Below are 25,595 nucleotides of genomic sequence, written 5' to 3' on the forward strand. Positions count from 1 at the left end.
TGGCTAATAGCACCCCCACCCACGACTGGTTTAATAACAGAAATGGTTCAAACAGGCCTCCACAAAATCCATAATCATATAACACACAAGTTCTCTGTCCTGGTTCTTCTGCCACACATGGAGCTCTTCCTCTGTCCCAGTCTGCACCCTTCTCAGCCAGCTCCCACCTCACAGCCAGCTCCCATTCCCCTCTGAACCCTGGTCCCACAGCTCCCTCCTGAGCCCCTAGGCCCTTGGGGCAGGGACCCACCACTTGAGTTAGCTCCACTCCTCTGGGGTTGCTCTACCCAAGCAGCACCTGGCCCAATCACTCCTCCTCTTCCTGCCCTCTGACAGGCCTTTATAGCCCCAGGTGTAGCCCTGCCCCCACTAACTGGTTCAACTGGGCCCACCTGCTCTGACACAGGGACCTGCGCCTGGTCTAATCACAGCCCAGATGCACCAACCATCCAGACACAAGCTGATGAACAATTTACCCTGACAATACTCTGTATACACAAGCGGAAACCTCCTTTGTTTAACTGCCCATCCCGTCCCCCAAGGGATCATCACCCCATAAACTCTGCCCACCCCATAGAGTCCCCGTCCTTCCCCAGGCAAGAGCAGCGCTGTGTAATGAAAGACCATGCCAGTGTAGCAATAGGGTGGCTGCTTTTGGCCTCTCCGTGGATGCTGAGCTGGGTACAGGAGGACAGAGGGGCTGGCGGGGACTGTATTGAAAATGTCCTGAACTCTAACAGTCAGTGCTCTCTCCTCTCATTAAAACAAAGTCTTTTTGGAGGGGGTTTTATGGAGGAGGAAGGTTGGCATGGACTTTTATGCTGCCCCATGTAGGTCCCACAGCTGGCCCTGTGCAGTCATTGTACCAAGCAAGGGCATAACTGGGCCCCTTTCTCCCAATGGTGTTGTCTGTTCAGCATGGATATTTCTCACTCCGTTTTCTGCTAGCACTGCGCCTGAGAAAGAGGGAAGTGGTCTACAGGGGCATGTCTTTGTGTGCCTGGTACGTGTTTACGAAATGCTATAAAACCAGGTTGGAACCCACTTCACATACTCTCTGCTGAAAGAGCTCGGTTGCCCTGGCACGCTGCTGAGCAACAGAAACAATTGTCTGGAATTTAATTTCCTCCCTGCTCTTTTATGGGCTGTAGTGTTTTGCCGCTGTAGCCTGATGCACTCGTTAGAAACCGCAGGTCTCTCCTCATCTGCGAGCAAAATAATATCCCAGCCCAGCCCCCCCCCCCCCCCCCCCCGGTCTCAGGTCTGCTGTGACTCACTGGCAATGCTGCTGTGCGTGACTGCATAGCTTTTCTCTCCACAGGCTCTGGTTGTTACTGGGGAGTCTGCACGCAGGGCCAGCTTTCTGTTCTGCAGGACCCCACCCAAGAAGAACTCAGGCAGGCTCTCTGGACCTGCAGCTGCCAGGGGGCCCAGTGGGTGGGAGGGAAAACTGCAAGTACTCTCCTTAAACACCTTTTACAAACCCAAACTCCGCCCACAATCTCATAGTAACTAGATGTTTCGGCTTATGTGGTCAGCAGTTCACTTCTTCACAGTATTGCGATTTTGATGGCCATTGTTACACTCCAGAGTTAACCGCTGCCTGAGTGGACTGGGGAATAGTTCACACCGCTCACAGCTACCTGTCTGCAGAGTCAGGAAGACAGCCCCACATCAGGTCCCATTCAGGTTATTTTCACAGCCAGAAGGGCTAGAAACTTTCTTTTTAAAATGAGAGCCAAAAATTTGCATCAGTTGCTGGGAGACTGGAGGGGCACTCAGTACAGAATGCCGCCGAGGGCCGGACCTGCCCGAAGATGGAGGGTGGTTTAGACTCTGACTTGGCTCCCTCTCCATCCTATGTTTGAATTGGATTCAGTGCTTAACTACGGAGAATCTGGCTTAGAGGCCTAAGGTTGAATGATCATTTAGCTTGGGACCAGGAAGGAAAATACTATGACAAACTGGCATCACCTTCCCCTGAAGAATTCAATGGGGAGATCATTCATTATGATCAGGCCTTTCTGTCCCCGTGAGCACTATGGCATTGAGAGACCCTTCCCTCTTCCTCCTGCTTTCCATTGTGCTTGGTCTTTTTCCCCATTTGCTCACCATCCTTTAGGCTCCTGTCCTGCTGGGACGGATCCCTCCCCAGAGGTCCCCCAGCATCTCTGGGGTGGACACTAGCTAGTATATTGCAGGTTTGAGTCGGAGGGATTGCTGTGATGAAGCTTTTGTTCCTTCGGGGCTCTGTTTGAATCATCTGTCCCAAGCCACTGCCCAGAGGATTGTTTTGCTGCCCTCCTTCTGCTCTCCTCAAATACCCTCTCCATGTTGTCATTTACCTGAGATGCGGAAGTGTTTGGGAATAGGGATTCTGTCTACGGTTCGTAAATATCCAATACAGTGCTAGGTCACTGTGGCAAGTGGATTTAATGCTGGTGAAAGGCAGCCCCAGATACCGAAGTCTCCCTACGTCACCGGGAGCAGGCCTAGCTTCCCCGCCCCAGCAATGTGCTTTGAGCCTGCCCTGGAGGGTCCACCCCTAGAGAAGAGGGAGGGATTTGGAAACAGGGAGGCATTCAGTTCTTGGCACCCTCTGCCTGTCAGCCCCATTCATGTTTGCCAGCCAGAGGAGGGGCACAAGAGTGGCTCTGGATCCCAGTGCTTGGTGCTCCCTGGCCCCTGCACCATCTCTGTGGCAATCCCAGCCCCTACTGCCCTGTGTTGCTCAGTGATTGAGCTTTGGGCCTAGAGCTCTGATTTCAGTTTCTAGAGGTCTGGTGCATCCCCTGAGAGCAGCGGGCATTGGCTGCAAACAATGAAAGTTTGTTTTGTCCTAAAAAGCACTTCTTGTGAGGGTTTGGTTGCTGGACTATTAGAAAGAAAAGGAGTACTTGTGGCACCTTAGAGACTAACCAATTTATTACTCCTTTTCTTTTTGTGAATACAGACTAACACGGCTGTTACTCTGAAACCTGGACTATCAGAGGTTCCTATGGGATGTGGATTAAAATAATTTGGTGGCGAGGAGACAGCAGCGTGGGGGAGTCATTCTGTGCCAGGGTGTGGAGAGCACAGTTGGTGTTGCACAGATTGCAGGATGATCTGCTTTCTCAGCTCTTTCCTTACCCATCCTTTGATGCGCTGGGTTTTTTTGGTTTTTTTTTCCTTCCTCCTTCTGGACATTCTGGCTCCGTTCCTTCAGCCTCAAAGGCGGTTCTGAATCCCAGCTGAGCCGCTTAAAGAGCTGGTGAATTCTCTCCTTAGATAACCCTTTTTCACTCCTAAATGAACCATCCTCCAGGGGGTAAGGTGGCACATGGACCTGTTCTCACCTCCTTTCTAGTGACAGCTGAGCTGTCGATCGGGTGCTCGTGCTGGTTTGGGTAACAATGATCGGCTGCCATTACGTTGCACTCTGAGCTTCATTATTGTGTACGTGGTCTCTCACCTTGCCTGTCGCAGGGCTTGCTTCCTTCACCAATTGCAGCAACGAGCAGCCGTCTGTTTCATGAGTACCTGGGCCTTGTCGGGCCTGTGGTCTGTCCCTTCTAGTAGGAATCCGTATTTTCCATCTGGACGGTACTAACTCGGTCTCTTCTCCCCACCTTTTATCTTCAGTAAATCCAGCGCTGGTGAAGTCTGCAAGGCTGAAATCTTCTAGCCACGGAACAGGTGGTAACAAGCACAAGCCTTCCCTGCCAGTGCACCTAACCCTTCCACAGCCAGTGCAGCCTCTACTGGCTGTGTCTAGCCTTTTGGGGGAGCAGTCTCCCTCCGCTAAAGCTGGTGTAGATGGGCCACAAGCTTTTTTTTTTACCCCCACGCCATTTGAGGAGCCTAATTCGTTACAATTTTTGTTTCAATGGCTCAGGGAATGGTCACAAAAATGACACAATGTGTTATATTTTCCGAAGTGATTCTTCCTGTCTCCGTTGCTGGCTGAAGCAATGTTCACACTGCATTTGAGACACTTCATTGAAATGTGTGTTAAGGTTTAATAGGCAGAGGGGCAGTTACTGTAAGTGCATTAAAGACAGAGTGATTATCAGTACACATTTATTGAGGCTCACCAGCTATGTAACAACATGTTTCTCTTTGCCACTGTGCTTCAGTTCTCTGTAATTATGTTCTTAATATAGAAATCTTCTGGCATTTGTTTGCCATAATAAAACTTCCCATTACATTGAAATTCAGTGTGAAGTTAAGTGTATTTAGGAGGCTTAGTTGAAGGCTTGAAGTTAAATATTTCCAGTTTCCAAGCCATACAATCATCATCATTGAGATGGAAACTTTCTTGCAGATCAAGCACCATCCAAGTCAATCTCTAGCTAGATCCTTAATGTGGGCTGGCTGGATATTTAGTTTATGTCCATCACTGGCGATCTTATCGTGCCATGTGATCATCAGCGGTGTAGCGGCATTCCTTGGTAAACGGGTAAACTCAAGAGTAACTCAAGTCCCCAGAGTCACATGCCGGTGCCTGCTGGAGTCAATGGAAGCTTCATGTACTTAAAGCCCTGGCTGGGATGATTTAATTGGGGATTGGTCCTGCTTTGAGCAGGGGGTTGGCTAGATGTCCTCCTGAGGTCCCTTCCAACCCTGATATTCTATGATTCTATGATCTGATGACAGAATATAGCCCTGAGTGTCTAGTGACTCCTTTATATCCCGCTAAATGCCTTTGTCCATCCTGGAGAGTGGATACTGACAGCAGTGCTAATGAGCGATGCTGCTTTTTATGATCTGAGCAGGAAAAACAAATTGCTCAGCAAAATCTTCAGACTTTAAGCTCCCCCACCTGATAGCCACCAAGTGGCTCCAGTTTGCTGTGAGCATGCAATGTGCAAGCTGAGCTCATGGGACAATCTAGGGCCAGATTTTAATGGGTGAGGCCAATACTGTAATTACGTTAGCACCTGCAAATGTGGGGGGTTTTTTTGGTGCCTCCACTGGACAGAACACTGTGAACGTAAGTGACCATGCTGAGGGCAGTCCCCGCTTTGGCATGCACCAGTGCCCACTGGCTTGCACCGATTGCTCTTTGCATGCACAAACAAGGTTGTATCTAATTTGGTGGAGATTATTTAGGAGGTCATTTTTAGAAGCGTGGCCCTTAGAGCTTCAAAATTGATTTTTGCCTAACAAAGTTGTGATGCTGAATCGTGGCCATGGCCACTTCCAATCATTGCTTTGAAATACCAGCATCACAAGGGAACACAAACATAGCAACAGTGTGATGCAGGGACATTCTGACAGGCCCAGATTATTGATCTCAAACACCCATCTATACACTAGATTGATTAATGATGGAGGTTTCTCACTATAGGCACATACAGGGGCTTCGTTGTGCCCCAGGAGCATTTCGTCCCCTGCATTTTCTACGCTGATTTACAGTTCTTGGTTACTTGTACCTGAAAATTGGTTATTTGTACTTCTTGATGTGGTATAAATTATTGTCAACTTTCCAATGCGCTGGTAGAATTGAGCCATCTCGGGGTTTGGAACTTTGGCTTTACAGAATCACACACCCAGAGCTCAATGTATTTATTTCCCCCCAGGTCCGCTCAGAGTATTGCAGTGACGTTTGCCCTCTCCCATGCAATCTGTTGAAGGGACAAAGGCAAGAGGAGGAATAATATTTTTACTTTTTTTTCTTCCTTGTGTTGCTAATTGCCCCTCCAAAATGTAAAAAGGAGACTTTGGGGGTTTTTTTGTAAAAGCCTGCTTACATTTTTGCCAGTGACACCGTTTTTTATGCATTTCACTCTGGACTTATCTGTTACTTTTGTTGTTTATAGTCAGTTGCACTTTCTAGTTATCCTGCACAAGCCATATTGTAATTGGGCTTCCAGCACTGCAGGGGAATGTTTAAACAGGAAATAAAATGACTGACGTAATGGAGATTAGACTTTTAGGTCCCATAGGCAGGAGCTATACTGTCCTGGTGATACCCCATCTAGAGTCCAAAGAAGAGACTGCTACAGAGAAACATCACAAATTTCACCCTGAGGTCAGTGCATGCTGGGATAGGACTTTGAGTGTTAATATTGAGTGATGTATGGATACCCCTGCGGTGTAGACATGAGCAATGAAGCTCATACATACAACCTTTGATACTGAGCTTCAGGCCTTCAGTTTAAGGAGCTCCAAGTTACCAGGGACACAGGGTGCCTCGTCTGCAAAAGGCCCTGCAGACATTTGGCACTATCTAACTTGGAGATGGGTCACGGCAGCCATGTTTTATTATTTAACCACTTCTCTTGTGGCAGCACCTAACAACCACTGCCAGGCTCAATTCTGTTGGCCGAGGTGCCGTGCAAATATTTAGCAAAAGAGAGTCCCTGCCTCAAAGAGCTTACAGATTCAAACCCAAGACTGGGGAGGTTTGGCTCCAAGTTCTACACTATCTGAATCATCAATGTTCAGATAAAAGCTTTAGCTTTGGGCCCATTTCTAATTATATATTTGATATCATGAAAATATGGTTTCTCTGTAAGTTTTGTAAAACCCTCCCCCAATGGCCCTCTGGGTCTCACATTCCCCAGCTACTGCCTGAGTGCAGAAGGCTGTTTTCATCTTTCTGTGCTTTGGGAAGGCTGATTTAGGTCCTGATTTTTTATTTTTTTTCCAGAGGTGCCGAGCCTCTGCCACTCCCGTTGACTTAGACTGGGGCAAGAACTGTCTTTGTTTTCTGTGTTTGTACAGCACCTCGCACAACGGGGTCCTGGCCCATGAGGGTTCCTAGGAGCTACCACAATACCAATAATAGATCATTAATAATTGACTTGAACTGGAGCTGTGGGGTGTCTCTTTGCGTCTCGAAATCTCTCCATGGGGTTTCAGATAGAGTTTCCAAAACTCAGACATGTAAAGCCACTGGCCGCTTTTTGACAAATATGGCCTTAGTGATTTGCCTGAGGTCCTACATTTTAGCGGCATAGTTGGGAAGAGAACCCTGGAGCCCTGGCGCCCAGTTTTAGGCTCCAACAACACTGCCTAATGGTGTTTTAAATCCTAGTCTGTTAATATATGCATCATGATGCAGATTCCCCACCCCCTTTCCCAATTAAATTCAGGACTGTAGAAAAATTAGGCCTGCCCCATGAAAACTGGGGCAGGTGATAACCCTATGTAGGACCCTTAAAAGCCAGGCTATTTGGCTACTTTTACTACTGGCAGTGAATGGAGATTGGCCTGTAGGTCAGGTGTCTGTCTGCATTTGGAGTAGAGCAGGCAGGGTCCTCAGCAGGAATGGATTCCTCCGGGAAGTTACTTTCTGCTGATGCTTTAAACAGTGGTAGGAGCAGGAGAGTCATAGTGCAACTATTGATCTGTGATAGTCACCTCTCTTCTTTCCTGTACTTTAAACTGAGCCATCTGCTTTGCCTGATGCTGCTTTGGCGGCATGTGCCTGGCTTGTGTGCACAAGGATATAGACACAGTACATGGAGATATTGCCGCAACACCAGTAAAGATGTGAAAGCAGCACATGTCTCCGTGGGTCACCTCAGACTTGCCTCCATCTCTCCGTTGGCTGAGCCTCAGGACTCTATGACTCCACTCGTGCAAGCAGGTGTAACTCCTCTAAAGTGAGCGGAGTTGAGCCCTCATATGCTTAACAGCAAATTCAACTTTCAATCCTGTATACCCCCTCAATGGGGAGTTTAGACCATCATTACCATTGCCAGTGGCTAAAAGACAGAATTTCCTTTCACATACAATAGGGTGAAATGGGTCCCCTTATCTTCAGGCCAGGGACCGCTAGTTTGATTACTCCTGGAATAGGTGAGTGTGACTTTGATTGGCAGGTGATTGCGAGAGGTGATTTTTCGAGTGATGGCTCATCCCCCCCCACCCACCCTTGAAGGGTATTTAGGTGTTCCGGGAAGGGTTTCACATGCCGAATCTTGCACAAAGCTGTGGGTGCAGCCTTAGGAGAAAGAGCAGGCTTAAAACAAGTTCTCTGTGGCTGGAGATCTGGAAGGCCCAGCCTGTGGCTTGGCATTCCGCAAGCAATGCTGCACCTGTGTAAGATCTGCTGCCGCTCTTGCTGATGTGCTCTAGCCTTCTTGAAAGCACTGATGTTGATAAGATCCTCAGGTGACATATGCTGACACAGCTTCATTGACTTCAGTGGAGTTATGCGGATTTATATCAGCTGAGGAGCTGGTCCATATGTGCAGAAATAAAAGTAGGAAAATATCCTGGATCTACATCTACTCATCTCTCCCCCAACAGGGATATGACTCAATCCAGGGACCTGATTCCTTTTTTAATTTACATCAGGTTTACCCCTGTAATTCCATCGCCTCCAATGACACCATACCTGATGTATATATGAGAGGAGAATCAGTCCAAAACCCTCTTGATTCCTCATAAGCTAGATAAAATCCACACTGAACTTGTGAATGTATTTGAAAATCTGTAGCTATCAGGCACTTGCCCACCAATTTGCCAGAGGAGAAGAGGAACTGTTTAGGGTGAGCCACGTGGTGGAATGTAATTCAACGGGAAATGTAGGATACCGTTTCCTGACATTGAAGTGTCTTTGTTGAATAGTTCCATGGATCGGTGAAATGCACGCGCCAGCCTTGTCTGATCAAATGGATCAGCGAGAGAGGCTGCTGGAGCTGCGAGCTGTGTTACTTCAAGTATCACGTCATTGCCATAAGCACAAAGAGCCCTCTGCAGGTAAAGGAAGCGATGGAAGGTCCATTGTTGGAAGCACTGGAGAGCATGCTGTGTAGGGAATAATCTTACACTGCCCAAGAGAAACGGACATGATCTAATTTCCATCTCTAACTTCCCTGAGCTGTGTCTCCTTGTTAGGATCACTGTTGTGTGTAGCTTTTTGTGAGGGTCTCTGTGCAGAGACTCCTTCGTGCATTAATGACTGTTGATGTGTTGTTCTAGAGCTTACTGTGAAGTCTGGGATCAGACTCTTCTTTTTGCTGTGCGAAGACTTTATCCCTTTACTATGCCTGTCGGTTTGGGGCTTTTACAAACACCTGCTGTGTACAGAACTGGGCCTAGCCATATATAAAAATAGCTGTGAACCAACCCCCAAAACATCATAATTCATGCTGCTTTGGAGAAGCTAGCAATAAATCAGGTTTTTGCTGGATTTACAAAAACAGAGAAACTGGGGGCTTCGGACTCAGAATTTTTCACCATATTCTCATAAGTGACAGTAGCTCTCTGTGGATAGATTTACCATTCTGAGAGAGGAGTTTTTTCCAGGCTGGTTCACATACATCCTTCACCTCTGGGAAATGGAGATCAAATTTGAGAAATTTAAATGAATTCTGACCTCTTAACTTAATCTCCCCCCAGGTTATCTCTATTCAATTCTAGTCTTTATAGGTTCTTATACCACCCTCATCACCTGAGCACCTTCCAGTTGTTAAGCAACATTAGGTGATGTGACTAATCTGCCCAGTGTGGTTCCTTCTCTCTCTCTCGCTCATCCTCACCCCAGTGGGAGAATTGTGCATGGAGCAGAGTGTCTTTTGGTTTGGTAGGTTTTTGGTTTTGTTGGAGAAGGCAGGTCCTCGAAGTGTGCCTGGAAGTTGGAGCAGAATGTGGCAAAGCACTAACAATCACATGTCAGCCAAGCAGACCTCTCGGCAGGAGGCATGAAAACATTCAAAGCAAAGCCACATGCCCAAACTTCCAACTGAAGTTAGCACAGCTAGTTTGAATTCTTGAAAATGAATGCTACTGCTTTCCCTCCTGCCTCTCCCCGCCCCCACACCTCCATTTCACAATTTTGCTCTACAATAGGCATGTCTTCGTGAAGGAAGTGGCCTATTTCCAAGTGAAAACCGCAATTCTTGAAATTTCTAAATTCTAACCTCCCTTTGCATGACATTCAATTTGTAATGAAAGCCAGTGACAGTCAAAATCCAGCTTGCCTTTGTAGTGTAAAAACAACCAGGTTGCTGAAATTTCATGGAAAATGACAGTTCTGGGTCACATAATGGAGCCGAATGAAGTGATTAACATTTTGGCATTAGATTTCATAAACACAAGTATCACTCCTGCCAGCTTTGCTCCCAACCTTGAGTAATGGTCTCAAGTTGCAGTGGGGGAGGTTTAGGCTGGATATTAGGAAAAAAATTTTCACTAGGAGGGTGGTGAAACACTGGAATGGGTTACCTAGGGAGGTGGTGGAATCTCCTTCCTTTGAGGTTTTTAAGGTCAGGCTTGACAAAGCCCTGGCTGGGATGATTTAGTTGGGGATTGGTCCTGCTTTGAGCAGGGGGTTGGACTAGATGACCTCCTGAGGTCCCTTCCAACCCTGATATTCTATGATTCTATGAACCTCCAGGGGCCGTTGCACTTGATCCTTATGAAACCCGTGGGAGTTTTTTCCATTGACTTCAGTGGGAGTGGAACCTGGCCTTTAAAGTGAGACTTAGGCCCGGTCTACACTGGGGGGGGGGGGGGGGTGACGAGAATAGCATAGCTGAAGTCGACCTATCTTAGATCGACTTAGAATCACTTACTTCGCGTCCTTGCGGCGCGGGATTGACAGCCGCTGCTCCCCCGTCGACTCCGCTTCTGCTTCTCGCCATGGTGGAGTTCCGGAGTCGATGGCAGAGCAATCGGGGATCGATCACTACCCGCCGATTCGGGGATAGAAGGGGGATAGAAGACTTGTCTGTATCCTAGTCCCATATTGCTGACTCAGCCTTTCTGCTGTTTACATACAATAATAAAAGAGGAGAGGACAACAGGTCTGTGGGGGATGGAGGTAAATCTGGGACTTTAATAGGATGCCCCATGTATTGAAGCATGGCTTAGAGATGCAACCTCAGCCTTTCCCTGTCTTCCAGGAGACAGTCTCACCCAGCCTTTTAAAAAGCCGTTAACCTTCTGAGCAAAGCTAAACATCGAGCAGGGGTTCAAAATGTGGCTTTTAAACAGCCAGAGGTGGGGGCTAGAATTTAATGGTTTCCCTCTAACAATTGGAATCAGCCAGTGCGTAGATTGTGTGCCAGGCCATAATCTTGGCTTCCATCTTGTTTGTTCCAAGTGTGGAAATAGCAGGATCCACGTGTTGTCTGGTGTCTAGGTTTTCGAATGAGCTGTCCTCTTGGACTGCATTGGTAATAGAATTTTGAAACCCTTTCCCCAGCAGGCTATAGGTACAAATGAGGAGTGACCAGAGATGGGCCCATGCCACAAAATTTTGATCTGGGTTCAAATTTTGAAAATTTGCAATGGGGACTTTGGTTTGGGTCTGTCTCTGGTAATCATTTACTATCTTCAGTGGCCCATGTGACATGAGTTGATGCTGGTCTCAGTCCAGGGGTCAATGTCCACTTCACAGAACCACCACCATGCCCAGCACTCATTAGACCCCACACTGGCAGTCCCAGCAGATAGACCAAGGACTGAATGGACAACAGAGATTGATCTTCTCTCAGGATTGTGGCTCATTGGAAGGGCAATGTGGAGAAGTTTGCATTGTGTTTAAATAGGCCATCAGTCCCCAGGACAGTCTGTCCAGCACCTTTCAACAGCAGGGAACTTCATGAATAAAATAAAACCCAATCGAAGAACTAATAATGGACTACTTTGGCCAAGACTCCTGAGCCAAGACTCTTCAATTGCAAAGGGGAACCGCAGCCAACTTGCCTTACCGAGCTGCCTTCAGACCTGTTTGGAAGAGGTAACCCTTGCTGACCATCTGTCTGTCTCTTTCCAGGGGGAGTTGTTGAGCCCGTGTCGATGTGATGGATCGGTGAAATGCACGCACCAGCCTTGTCTGATCAAATGGATCAGCGAGAGAGGCTGCTGGAGCTGCGAGCTGTGTTACTACAAATATCACGTCATTGCCATAAGCACAAAGAACCCTCTGCAGGTAAAGGTACTAGAGACATTTCCAAGTTTTCTTTTCTGTTGTTGCTGCGCAGAGGGACGTATGGATGGACTCTTTACGAAGTGGAGGAGGGCTGGTTCAACTCCCCAGCAATCTCTTCTTGCTGTCCCCTGGGATCTCCAGCACCCATTCTTCTCGGTCTAGCATATTTATTGGGCCTCCATTGCTGTAGCATTTGAGCACCTCACAAATCCTCTGTGAGGTAGGGCAGGGCTATTTATCCCCATTTTACAGCTGGGGAAAGAAGGCGGAGAGAGGCCAAGTGACTTCCCCAAGGTCACACAGGAAGGCTGTGGTAGAGTGGGGAATTGAACCCAGATCTCCAGAGTCACACCCTAACCACTAGACCATCTGTCCTCCCCAGAGCCCAAGCTTGCCAGCTCTGGTCCCCAATAGGCCCCTCACCCGCTTCTGGTTTGCATGCCATCAGGGATATCGGAGCTCATCCCTACAGTCCTGAGGTTCCACTGGCCTGTGCCTTGTGCTGTATGAGCTAGGTGTCAGTCACAACCAGATCCCAATGGTAGCTTTTGAAATCCACTTCGCCCAGGTGTAAATGACTGTAAGAGGCTGTGGAAAATTGCACCTCCTTTCCTCAGATTTCATGAGCTCTGGTGAGTCTCAGGAGATAGAAGTTTCCCCGAGTGCATTGCCCTCAAATCTGACCAAGAGGAGGCAACGTACTTTGAACACAAGACTAAGAATCGAGAGACCTGGATTCTAGTCCTAGTTCTCCCTCAACCTACTGTGTGGCCTTGGGGGAGTGATTTAGTTTCTCCATGCCGTAGCTGCTCCATCTGTAACATGGGGGTGAATGTTGTCAGTGGCTTATTATTATTTGGACAGTGCCCGGAGGTTGGCGAGTTGCTACCCCCCTTTCTAGAGCACTTGGAGTGTCTCGGATGTCAGGCACCGCATTAGAGCAAGGTATTAATAGTTCTTCTTCAAGGGCTGGTCTGTGTAGCTATTCCACGGCTGGTGGGCGCACGTCCAGTGCGCTTTTCGAGTCAGCAGTGTGTGACACCGCACTGAACCAGGACCCATTGTAGCTCCAGCACAGGGCCTACCTAGCCCAGCTCTTTGGAACCAGAAGGGTCTTGTTCCATTTGGCGTTTGCTTCTGAGGTTCTGCCTAGTTTTACTGGTCCTAGATCGGGTCATGTAAATGGCCTCTCAGCATCATTAGGAGGGACACTGACTCCTGTGAACAAGGTCCCACGATGCCCTCAGCACCACTGAGTCTCACTTAGGTCTCATTAAAAAAAATTCAATCCTGCTGCTATTGAACTCAGGGGAATCGGAGCCGGCACTAGGCATAAGCAGATGAAGCGATAGTTTGGGGCCCCCTATTTGCTTTTTAATATAAGAACTTGACTGTTTTAGTGTGTGTGGGGGGGATATTCCTGTGTAGGGCCCCCAGCGAGCTACCATTGGCACTGGTGGGAATTTTTGCCACTAACTTCCCAGGGAGAGCAGAACTGGTCCCTAGGATTTAAGAGGGATTTAAATAAAATACATGGGACTCGTGTGGACGTTACAGGAGCCAATTCTACCCTGCAAGGAGTTCTCCTTGCTCCATGGCTCAGCAGGGCTTCTGACACTTGATTTTTACATGCATTGGGCTCAGGTTGTCAGCACTTTCATCACAAACCCAGAGCCCGAGGAGTTTAATTTCTTGGCTCAGATACCTTGGTCCTGACTGAAACTCGAGAGGGAGGACTTGGACAAAACTGTATGGTATTTTTAAAGCTGTTTTGCGTGTGCCTGAATGTTGCAGGTATCTCAGATCAGAGGCTGACATTAGGGTCCTGCCACAACACAGATGCTAACGCTTTGTGCTGACGCTGTGATAGAACCTTTCCTCTGAGGATCTCCAAGCACTCTGTAAAGCTTGGATAAGTTAAAGATTTAGTCCCGGATCCTCAGCTGATATAAATTAGCCTAGCTTCTTTGAAGTGAGAGAGACAAGTGTCCATTCCCCAAGCTTCAGAAACACTGCACTTTTTCGGAAGCTCTTTGAAAACCTGGCCTTATTAAACTCTGGGCAGCTGTTGCCATGATCATAAAAAATGATCAGGCGATGGCAAGAAAATAGAGCTTAGAGCTGTGTGAAAAGAAAAGTGGAAACCATAAAAACTGTGAGGAGTTCAAGTTTTTGTTTGGACGTCACAAACTTGGTGGAAACGTTGAAACTTTTTGCTTATAAATAGGAGCAATCTGAGTTAAATAAATACAATATATCATAGGATTAGAAGGGACCGCAAGGGTCATCTAGTCTAACCCCCTGCCAAGATAGAGGATACTCATTCACAGCTGAAGGCCGGAAGAATTATACATACAACACATACTCACATATACATCCCACTTGCACTGAAATACATACACATCACTACATAGCAACAGACGCTTTCATAGCCCCGTAAGACAGACACACATATTCAAATAGTCACTCGCATAGATGCACACACAAGCCCAAATATTGAGGTCCATATATGATTTTGTGCACACAGATGTCTACATGCACATAAATGGGCCATGCAATAAAAGAACAAGAACAATCCCTACAGTTGATTTGTGCATGCTAATTGCTATCTGGAATTTAGATGCCTTTGTCCTTAGTTTAAAGCTCTGACTTTGCCAAGCTTCAGTGTTTAGGTACTGTTCTGTAGAACGCCAGGGAGATCTGAAGTCCTCTGTTTATCCAGAGAACAGGCATAACACAGGCAGTGACAATGTGAGCTCTCACTACCCTGCCAATGTGCATCAGTTTTGACTTGGAGAGTCCACTGCTCTGTCTGAGAGAGTTTAGTCCCACAGCCCATTTTGTCCTTGGCCTCTCTGCTGAGGTGCCAGTTTTGTGGCATGGACATCGGTCCGTTAGGTCTGGACTGAGACCCACCCACTCATTTCACACAGGCCACCAAATGAAATGGCTTTTGACCACTGGGATGGATTTGAACCAGTGACCTGGAGGTGACATAGCCTCATGGCCCACGACCAACATCCTGAGTCACCTGGTCCCATTTTAAACCCAGACATAGCCTTAGTCAATCTGTGGGTCCTGTGTTTTCCTGTGGCAAAGACGGTACCAAATCGGTGAGTGTACTTTGCATTTGTGTGCATGTGTATTTCAGCATATCCTCTGTGTGTGTGTGTGTGTGTGTGTGTGTGATTGCATACTATATGTCCTCTGAGTACACTGTGCAATTCAACTTATACTCTATGTATTTCAACGTGTGTGTGTTTGTGTGTGTGTGTGTACTTGGATGGGAGACCTGCATGGACGGTATGCACATGTGGAGAGTTGTGTTAGGAGCCGAGAAGCTACAGCAAGGGAGCAGAGCTCATACTTAATTAACCAGATTCCTTACAACCTCTGAGCTGCTATGATGCTTCCATATCAGACAGCATCTTATAGGCACTGCTTTTAAATGAACCCTCTGGCACTGGCTGCTGGGATTTCCCAACATTAAGTGAGAATGCCTTAGAGCAATGAGAGCTGCAAACCTGCCAAGGCCAAGGGATTAAAGTCAGAGAGAGTGAAGCTCAAGTCTCCAATCCAACCTGCCAGGTGGTAGCTGCTTAGTCAGTGAGCAACAGAGGTGCTTCCAGGAGCTCAGAGCGGCTGGGTGGCTTGTTACACTCACATCACTGAATTTGGTAATCCCCAGTGATGGGTAAAGCAACCCTAGGACTAGCAGGTAGCTTTAATCTGTTCCCTACTGGGGTCTGTTGCAACATTTATGCAGGGATATATTGTGGATTGGATCTTTAGTGTCTACAAGGTCTGAACACACAGAGTATCTGAAACATAGGGCAGCATTGCAGGTGTGTTTTGCACTGCATCCCTGCATCCCAAAGTGGAGCCTGATTCTGCTCCCATTTACACTGCTGTGTAACTCTTTTGTCTTGGGAGTCACTCCTGATTTACATTAATGTCTCTAAGAGCAGAATCAGACTCTTTGCTTCAGACCCATTTTATTTTTGCTAAAAACAAACTCCCAGATCCAAAAGCTTCTGAGCTCTGGAGAAGTTAAAATCCAGCCACAAATGTCTCTGGTGCCCCCTCTGCATAATGGGTCAACTGACCCCCTGCTCAGAACACCCAAAAATTTGGGGAGTATTCAAATTAAGATTCTGGTCCTGATTCTCCTCTCACTGACACTGATGTAATTCAGGAGTAACACCACTGGAGTAAATGAATATTTGCTCAATGTCTGCCCTTCATCAGGGCTACTGTGTCCACATCAAGTGTGGCTGAAACCCAGGAGTCTCCCAACCCCAGACCTAACTCCTGGGCAAAAACCCAAAGGTGATGAGATTGCTGGAAGCGGCAAGGAGAGCCGCAAAGGAGCTACTGCCTCTGTGGCAAACAGCTCATTGTCACGTTCACTAAAGAACCAGAAAAGGAAAAAAAACCACCACAGGATGCAGAAGGAGGGTTGCGGAGGCCCTGGGAGAGCAGTAACATGATTTCTGCATGTCTTACAGGAGACCAGAAGTGCTCCAAATGACCAGCTGTGTATCTCCAGGAAAATCTCAAACTATCTGTATTTCTCTCAGAATCTGAAAATGGATCTGTTCAATAGCGAGGCTCTGGATCCTCATAATTATAAAGGAACGTGTCAAATCCTGTAATAAACTAAACTGGCTGAGGCTGGGGTGGGAGAGCTTGGTGCAGGAAATAAAAAATCCTTCCTAGGAAGCAATATTCTCCGTTAGAGGCATATCAATTTTCTTTGGCTAATTATATGGCCTGATTCTGCTCTCCCGGACACTTGCGTAAATCCGGAGATCACTAGAGTCAAACCGATATGAGAATCAGAGTAAGCATAGGCACCGACTCTGTGGGTGCTCCGCGGCTGGAGCACCCACAGAAAAAACAATTGGGTGCTCAGCACCCACTATAGCTGTTTGACGGGGCCATGCTGATCAGCTGTTTTGGTGGCTGCGGGAGGGGTTTGGGGGAGGACGGAGAGCAGTGACTGGACGGCAGGCGGAAGCCTCAGGGGAGGGGGTGGAGTGGGGGCATGGCCTTGGGGGAGGGGGTGAAGTGGGGGTGGGGCCTCGGAGCGGAGCATCCCCTGGGAAAAATAAAAATCAGCACTTAAGAGGCTAAGCATTAATATCATTGAATTTGTATTGCAATGGCAGTTGCATCGGACACTGTCAGAGATCAGGGCCACATTGTACTGTCCCAAGCACATAACATGGGGTTATGACACTGTACAAAAGATGATGAATGAGATAAATGATGGGCAAGGAGGAGAGGAGGCAGAAGGATGATACTGGTTGGTATAGCAGGCAGTAGTCTCAGTCCACCACCTTCCTGGCCAGTTTACATTACAGTTAATTAAAAATTTCAGCTTTGGGTCTAATATTAATATTCAGAGGTATTTTGGATCTGAAGGTTTTGTAATTTCGGTAAAACAACAGAACAAATATTAAGAGGAAAACTCAGTCGGAACTTTGCCTTACTGTCTAGGTTATTTGACGTAATGGTCAGCTTAGATTAGTGATGGAATGGTGTTTGAAAGAGGTGGCCTTCGAGGAACGATTTGAAGGAGAAGAGTGTGTTTTCCAGTAAGCGTGGCACTTTGGCCATCCATTGCATAATTGTGCCTCAGAATCCTTTGAAAAACAGTGAACTGGGAGTTCGCAAGGTTCTTGCAAAGAACCCTTTATTTGATGCTTTCTGTTACAGCAGAGCTCCTAGGTCTGCTCTTAATGGTACGGGTCCTGGGATCATCCGAAGAGCTTTACTTAACAGGAAGTTATACCTCCTGAGATCCTAGTGGAATGGAAAGAGAGTTATCATCTAGGCACCAAACAGACTACAGACATGGTTTTGTTCTAGTTCTGACTTAACTGTTTTCTCACAATTGCATGCATGAGTTTAGTGCTGGTGAACAGTGCCAACTAGACAGCCCAGGAGAATGAAGAGTTCCTGTTAGCCACACAACAGAGAGCCGCAGTACAAGTTTCCCCACTGCTGACCTATAACCCTGAGCTGCAGGGAGCATATCACAAGCAAGTTCAGTTTGCACAGCCATTGGTTTTACTGTAGGAATGGAGCCAGTCAGTGTTGACTGGAGGAGGAGAATGGCTGGTGATTCTCTATAGGTGCTCAACCTGTCCTCATCACCTTGGTATCTGGGCACCTTCCAACCGGGCATTAAGTGATGTGACTAACGTCTCTCTCTCTCGTGTGGTTGGTTCTTTCTCTCCTCCTCTCTCCTGTGGGAGAACTGTGTGTGCACTGGCGTGTTATTGTTTGGGACTTTGGGTGGCTTTTTAAATGCACGCGCTGCTCTGGGTTAGGGAAGGCAAGGTCAAAGACACGAACCTGGCGCCGAAGGTGATGAGGTTTGTGATAGTCTTTAGTTCCTGGGGAGCACGTGCCAGAGCCTCGGACCAGCCCCTAAGCAAGCTCTATCTCCTGCATAGATGCTCTTTGCCCTGATGAGCTGACACTATCCATCTCACTTCGTTTAGCACCAGACAGCCAAGAGATGACGACAAAGCCTGGTTGTTGGCTCTCAGTGCCAGATGCGAACCAGGGACCTCTGGTAGCAGAGAGAGAGACGTTCTAGCCTCTGGAGCCATCCAGTCTCTCTCCCAACTGAGTGATCTGGATTTGGGAGTGAGCTTTTTTTAACCTCTTGACAATTGACATTTAAAAGACACTCTTTTGCGGGGGGCACGCCTGGCTTAGGGGGCTGGTAATGGAACACAACTTCACTTCTAGGTCATGGGTGCAAATTCAGCCCAGGGCCATCAGTGACCACAAACAGTTATCATTTACTGGCATGTGTGAGGTGAGTTGGTAGATCTCAGTGCAATGCCCAGTGCTGGACCAGGGGAAAGGATTTTGCCCAGCCTGGAAGGCATCCAGTCTGTGATAGAAGCTTATTGAAACATCTCTGACGGTGAGATTTTATCTGTATTCAGTTTTCTTACTGTACTAGGTTTAGACTTGCATGTTTTATTTTATTTTGCTTGGTAATTCACTTTGTTCTGTCTGTTACTACTTGGAACCACCTAAGTCCTACTTTCTGTATTTAATAAAATCACTTTTTACTTATTAATTAACCCAGAGTATGTATTAATACCTGAGGAGGGCAAACAGCTGTGCATATCTCTCTATCAGGGTTATAGAGGGCAAACAATTTATGAGTTTACCCTGTATAAGCTTTATACAGGGTAAAACGGATTTATTTGGGGTTTGGACCCCATTGGGAGTTGGGCATCTGAGTGTTAAAGACAGGAACACTTCTGTAAGTTGCTTTCAGTTAAGTCTACAGCTGCTAGGGGACGTGGCTCAGACCTGGGTCTGGGTTTGCAGCAGGCTAGCGGGTCTGGCTCAAACCAGGCAGGGCACTAAAGTCCTAAGCTGCCAGGGCAGGAAAGCAGGGGCAGAAGTAGTCTTGACACATCAGTTGGCAGTTCCCAAGGGGGTTTCTGTGATCCAACCCGTCACAGTATAAACTGGAGATCCTAAGGCATGGCGTCGTTAACATCACACTTGTTACAGATTTAGTCAAGTGCCTCCTCTAGGACATTCCCCAGACTACTCTGAGGGGATCCACATGTGGGGTGTGCTTTCAGCCTCCAGAGTCTGAACAGAGTCCATGCACTGCCCCTAGCTTGGGGTCTCTAGGCACTCTCTTGGGATACCGTTCCTCTGTCTAGCACCCCCTCCTGAGAACTGAGACCTTTGCCAGTCAGCTACCTAGCCCCTGAGACCATTGCTGACTCTTCAGAATTCCCTGTAGCTTAAACAAACTGTGTCCCAGAATTCCAGCCATGGGGGTATTCCAGATCCACAGGGTTACTTTTCAAGGGCATGTGATATGTGTAACACAAAACGCACAGACTTTGCACAGGGTTTTAAAACACCATTGCTCTTTACATAACAGCACGAGAGAGAGGTACAGCTCTATACAAAATAATAGCCATGCCTTTACACATTTCTCTGCCTGTTTGCTCACCATTATGGAGAGATCTTTGGGCCAGGGGAGAGCCCTCTGAGGTGCCCAGGAACCTTCCTCTGCAGCTTCATGATGTCTCTTCTGAAGCATGGATCCCTCTCCACCCCAGCTGTCATTTTCTGACCTGGGCTGTTCACAGTTAAACAGGACCTCTCTGCTACAAAAGCATACTCATCTCTTCCTCTCTCCTGTCCAAAGCTTCCTGTTTGGCTCATGAGTCTCCTGCATTTATATGTCCCACCAACAACACCTGGTTCCTTTGTTCTGATGCTGGCAATTTTCCACTCTCCAAACTTCAGCTGGCTGTTGAGGGGCTGGGGAAAACTAGTTCCCCTTAGCATACCCATTGTGTGGTCACAGTACAGTCACTAAGGTTAACTACTCTCCATTGTCCCTATTCCAGTGGGTGCATGCAACAAGCCCTCTCAGCCCATGGTGGATTCTACATTTTACACAGAAATTCCATGATACAGCAAACTTCATAGTAACAGCTTGATACTATCAACCAGAATTCATAAACCGTACAGACAGATCCCCCAAATCATCATACCACTGTACTTGACATGAGAGCAGGGGCTGTTCGTTACCCTCAGCGTCTGGCAAAAGTCCATCTCAGGTAGTTGCCCTCTGCCTCCCTGGATTCCCTTTGCAGTTTCAGTTGGATACAGGATTCTTCTTCGCTTCCAGATCCAAAATGTGGAACATGGCTGTGCTCTTTTAAACAGCTGCTGTACTCCATCCCCAGAGGTGACTGCATGTCAGTGGTGGGTGAAGTGATCCATGTGTAGTGTTTGTCTGTCGAGTTGTAAAGCACTTTGGGATGGGAAGCCACCATGTCATTGTTTAAATGCTGGTGTTCACCACAGATCTAATCTCCTGTCTTTTCCCCCTCCTTCCCTCTCTCTTTGTCCCTGAATGTTATTTCCCCTTCCTCCCATCCCTTCCTCCCCTTGCAGTGGCAGGCCATCTCTCTGACAGTCATTGAGAAGGTTCAGATAGCAGCAGCCATCTTGGGTTCCCTCTTCCTCATCGCCAGTATCTCGTGGCTCATCTGGTCGACCTTCAGTCCTTCCGCCAAATGGCAGCGCCAGGACCTGCTCTTCCAGATCTGCTATGGAATGTATGGCTTCATGGACATTGTCTGTATAGGTGGGTGAATGAATTTCACAGGCAAGGGGATGCAGCCCACTGGCTCCCTCCACAGGAAGGAGCGGGAGATGGCACGTGGAGAAGGGGCCTGGCTGCTATACAGATCTGTTTGGATACAGCCCCCTTGGCCATTACTGCACCCTCTTTACAGAAATAACCCGGTTCTGAAGATTTCATCAACCTTGAGGTATTTTCCGTTTCTGGGGTGGCGTGGGATCTGGAACGTCCCCTGGGCAAATGCAATGAGGGTCGAAGGCTGTAAAATGCAGCCACTTACACAGTAACAACAGCTGTGTAGGAATCTGAGAGCACTGGGCTGATTGAGAAACATCTATTTACACTGAGCACGAGGTAGAGGAAACACTTTCCTTTCACTCCCAGAATTGGGGTGAACATTTTTTCCAAAGGCAAAAATGGGACACACTCAGGAGCCCCACCTCCTTCTCCTCCTCTTCCCCCTGAGGCTTCACCCCCTGGGTGGAGCTTGGGAAGCCTGAGCCGCTGTGGGGAGCCCCAGACCCTTTACCGGCCAGGGGGGCCAGGAGCAGCCCCCAGCCCCTGTCCCCACCCCCGAGGGTATGCTGCCCAGGGCAGGTGGAGGGTCTGGGGCTCCCCACTGCAATCCAGCTCAGAGGCGCCAGAACTGGGAGGGACGGGGGGGGGGGGCCATAGCCCTCCCACTTTTTGAAAGTGGATGGGCCGGACCCCACCCCCTACCCCTTCTCTTCCCTCCGAGGCCCCACCTGTCCGGCCAGGCTAGCATGGAGCCCAACTGGGGAGCCCGGGCAGTTGTGGGGAGCCTCACAGATCCTCCATCTTCACATGGTGCAGGGGGGCTGAGAGCAGCCCCCAACCCACGTCCCCATCCCCCAGGCTTCCCGCCTGGTCCGAGACTCAGCGCCGGCTCACCACAGCTGCCCATGCCGCTCTCCCCGACCCAGTTCCGGCACGGGGAGGGCCTCAGAGCCGCAGCCGGGCCATGCTAAGAGCCGTGCGGGCAGCGGTGGGGAGCTGCGAACCCCCACCTGCCCTGGACAGAGGGACTGGGGGGCGGGGACACAGGCCAGGGGCTGCTCTTGGCAGGCCCCCTGCACCACAGGCAGGTGGAGGGTCCACCAAGGCTCCGCACAGCTGCCCGCATGGCTCTTAGCATGGCCCAGCTGCAGCTCCGAGGCCTTCCCCGCACCAGAGCCAGGTCAGGGAGAGCCGCACAAGCAACTGTGGTGAGCCTGGGTCTCTCCACCTGCCCTGGGCGGGGGGCCCGGGCACAGGCAAGGGGTTTCTTTCAACCCCCCACCCCAGGCAGGAAGAGGAGGGGCAGGGCCTTGGAGGGGCAGGGTCTCAGGAGTTGAGGGCCCCTGCCCCCCCACTTTTGGGAAGGCTCTGATGCCCTTGGTCCGGCTCCCTGGGCAGCTCTTACCACAGCCTAGTTCTGGCTTCCAGCCTGGCTAGTGGGTGGGGCCCCATGGCAAGGGGGGCTAAGGCCCAGCTTAGCCCCCCACCCCCCAGGAAGAGACTGGCACCGCCCGTGAGCAGGCAATCCAAAACAAATACTGTCCCTGAGTCATTCAGCCGAGGCCCAGGACTTGAACTTTCCATTTTGTGACTGTCCTGCCCAATTCAGGATGGGTGGTCACCCTGCCCAGAAAAGCCCTTGCTTGCGGGGACCCAAAGTTTGCTAGACTACAGACTGCCCTGGCATCTTGACAAGAGACTGAAGGCTACACCTGATAGCCATGGGGGAACATATAATGCCCACACCCAGCGACAGGTCATACACAGTTGGACCTGGCCATCTCTTTGAGGCACTGCATGTGCTGGGTCGTGGGCCTTGCAGCCAGAGACCCAGTCTCCTGCATTCTGCCAGCTGTAGGAGAGGGGACCCTGCTTCCAAAGAAGGGGCGGAGGTAATGAGTTCAGTCCTGCTGTGTGCATGTATGGAGGGAAGGAGGTGAGTGATGGAGCCTGTGTCCCAACCTTGGCTGCAAGAGATGGGGAGGAATCCAGGACCACCACCACCCCCCTGCCCCAGAGGTTCATCTTTATACCAGCCCAGAGCTCCCAACACAAAGCAGATCAGACTGCACACCATAGGCGCTAGAGTTCTCACTGCAGGACCCCCACGACCCAGAGCCCCTGAAGCCACAGGTGTGAACTGGCCCTGCACAGCTCCAGAGCATCTGCCTGCACTTCCTTGGCAGAGGGACAAGATTGATGCTTGACTTGAGCAGCAACAACAAGCCACTCCAGGGGAACAGTAGGGGGATCAGCAGACCCTTGAGGTCAGGGTTAGGGCAGTTTGGCAGGGCACGTGGATAAAGGGCTGCACCTGGCAGAGCACTAAAGTCACTTTTCCACGACGGCAGTGAAGTCAGTGCGGCTGGCTGCTTGTCCCGTATTGGGCAGGTGTTTGCTCTGCCACCTGCAATTCGTGTAAGGTGGAGTGAAGCTCCTTCTTGCCAAGTCTCATTGGTCAGCTCTCAGTCTCCTTTCCAAAGGCTCCTTGTCAGCAGCCCTGCTTCTCCCCGCTGGGTCAGTGGGACTGGACCGGAGCTCTGGTCCCATTCCTCAGCCCACCCTGCAAACTTATCCTCCGCATTCAAAAACAGCGCGCAGGAGCCTGGGCCAGGCCCCACCTCGTACAGCGCTGGTTATTTAGCTCTGCCGGGATTGTTTGCTCATAAGGACACCCATGAGGTGCTCCATGCGCGGCATTACAGCCTTGCAGCTACTCTCCTGGCTGCGCTTCCTCGCCGCTGTCTGATACGCAATTCCCAGACGCAGTCATTCAGGCATGCTACAGTGAGAGGCCTTTGCAGTCACAAGAAGGGGCGTGTCTGTTTCTGCTAGGGCTTTAAACAGGACCCCAGAGCCCCAAAAAGCCACACTCCAGCCGATGTGAGTAGTATCCTTCTCTACTGTAGCCTCTCGCTATTGAGTGAGACCATTCAGCTCAGCCGGCGGCTGCAGCAGCATATGGCTGTCCACCATCAGGCCTCAAGGTTGCAGTTGCTCCTGTCCCCTTTCCATTGCAGGAAATGGCTGGGGGGACGTGCATGGCAGCAGATCCACCTTCTCCACCCCCTCCAAGCCCACCGTGCGCTGGGATGCACAGAACAGGAGAATGGCCTCTGTGCACAGGCCGCATACCCTGGGCTAGGCCCTCCCAGCTCAGGCTGCGGATGAGAGCAAGATTTGCACCTCGGGGATCTGTTCCTGGGACAGAAATAACACAACTGCAAACTTCTCATGGTCTTTCAGTGCTTAGAGAGTGAAGCTACCAGGATCTTAATCTCCCGGTCCCTGTAAGGCACTCCCTGAGGCGGAGAAGTTTAAAGACTCATTCAAGTGCCTGCAGGTGCACAGCCCCGATCTTTGCAGCAGCAGGAGATGGTATAACGGAGGCACGAGCCAGGCCGACTCCGCTCTGTTACATCTGTCAGGCTCGGAACGTGCGCCTGTGTCCCAGACGTACACACAGGGAGTCAGATAACAGGGACGCAGGTTACGGGAGTGGAGACAAACAGTCTTGAGCACCATCAGTTGCTCTGCTTTGTCATTGTCCAAACACCGTAGACACTGTCTGGGAGCGAGGAGGAGCAAGGCAAAAAGTAACCTCCCTCACCAGGATTGATCGATTTTCCCTGGGGGGGGGGGGGTGGAAAGGCTGCCTGGATGGAGCGCTGCCAGGTGCTTCCCCTGATGCTAACGGGAGTTCTGCAGATAAAAATGCCCCATTTGAAAAGTCAAGGAGAAGAGTCAGACAAACCCTGTGCCAGCGAGGGAGTTTCAGGCCGTGTCCTCTGCATGCAGCCTCATTGTGCCTGGGCTTAGTCAGCATGTATGATCCCCCACCAGCAGTGCCTAGGCCAGTGTATGACCACCCCTGGCCCACCAGCAGTGCCCTCCCAGGGCATATCCCAGCCTGACAGACTTGCCAACACCCGTGCCAGGCTCATCCCTCCATTGGTGTCATGGGATTTCCTTCAGCAATGAACCTGGGCCCATTCCGTTCATTACCCTTCTCGGCCATGTTCCGGTGGAGAACGGGAGCTAGTTTAACTCATCACACACGTTGCTCTCCACTTTCCCTCGGGGGATCAGGGGAATGGTAAAGAAAAAGGGGGTGTCAGAGTGGGATGCGAGAGAAAGCAACCGTTTGAGCACGGTGGCAGATCGTATTGTCCTCCCATCCCTGTTTGGGGAGTCGGGGGAAGGAGGAGGAACCCCGGTCCTCTGGCTTGTGCACCTGGTTTGAGTATCTGGCTTGTGCACCTTCTTGGCTGTTGATGGAAGTGAAAAACTCTGGCTCGTGGATGTCGGTAACATGATTATCGTGGCTGTGATAAGGCTGAAAACCTGCGGGAAACTGATTAGCTTGTCTGTGAATGGGAGATAAGTATTCCCTTGCGGTCAGTGGAGAACAAAGTGAGCCGATCGATCGTTGACAAACAGAGAGCTTAAGTTTTGATTGTTTTTAAGGATCTGGGCTCGATTTCTCCTCTTCTCCTGGCCTTTTGTGGAGCGTCCCCTTTTGCATCACCACTGACGTCACCCGTAATC

At 49.4% G+C, this 25,595-nt stretch overlaps 1 protein-coding gene across 1 annotated transcript in view; it reads left to right on the forward strand.

The window, feature by feature from the left end:
• The window catches only part of MARCHF4 (membrane associated ring-CH-type finger 4), a 163,601-nt gene that overhangs the window by 110,765 nt on the left and 27,241 nt on the right, over positions 1 to 25,595 (forward strand). The window contains exons 2-3 of the mRNA XM_074967045.1: positions 11,720 to 11,875; positions 20,840 to 21,032. Of these exons, the coding sequence (XP_074823146.1) occupies positions 11,720 to 11,875; positions 20,840 to 21,032 (349 nt within the window). The remainder of the gene's footprint in view (positions 1 to 11,719; positions 11,876 to 20,839; positions 21,033 to 25,595) is intronic.

The sequence above is a fragment of the Natator depressus genome, chromosome 11 (assembly GCF_965152275.1).
Source record: "Natator depressus isolate rNatDep1 chromosome 11, rNatDep2.hap1, whole genome shotgun sequence".
NCBI classification, from domain to species: Eukaryota; Metazoa; Chordata; order Testudines; family Cheloniidae; genus Natator; species Natator depressus.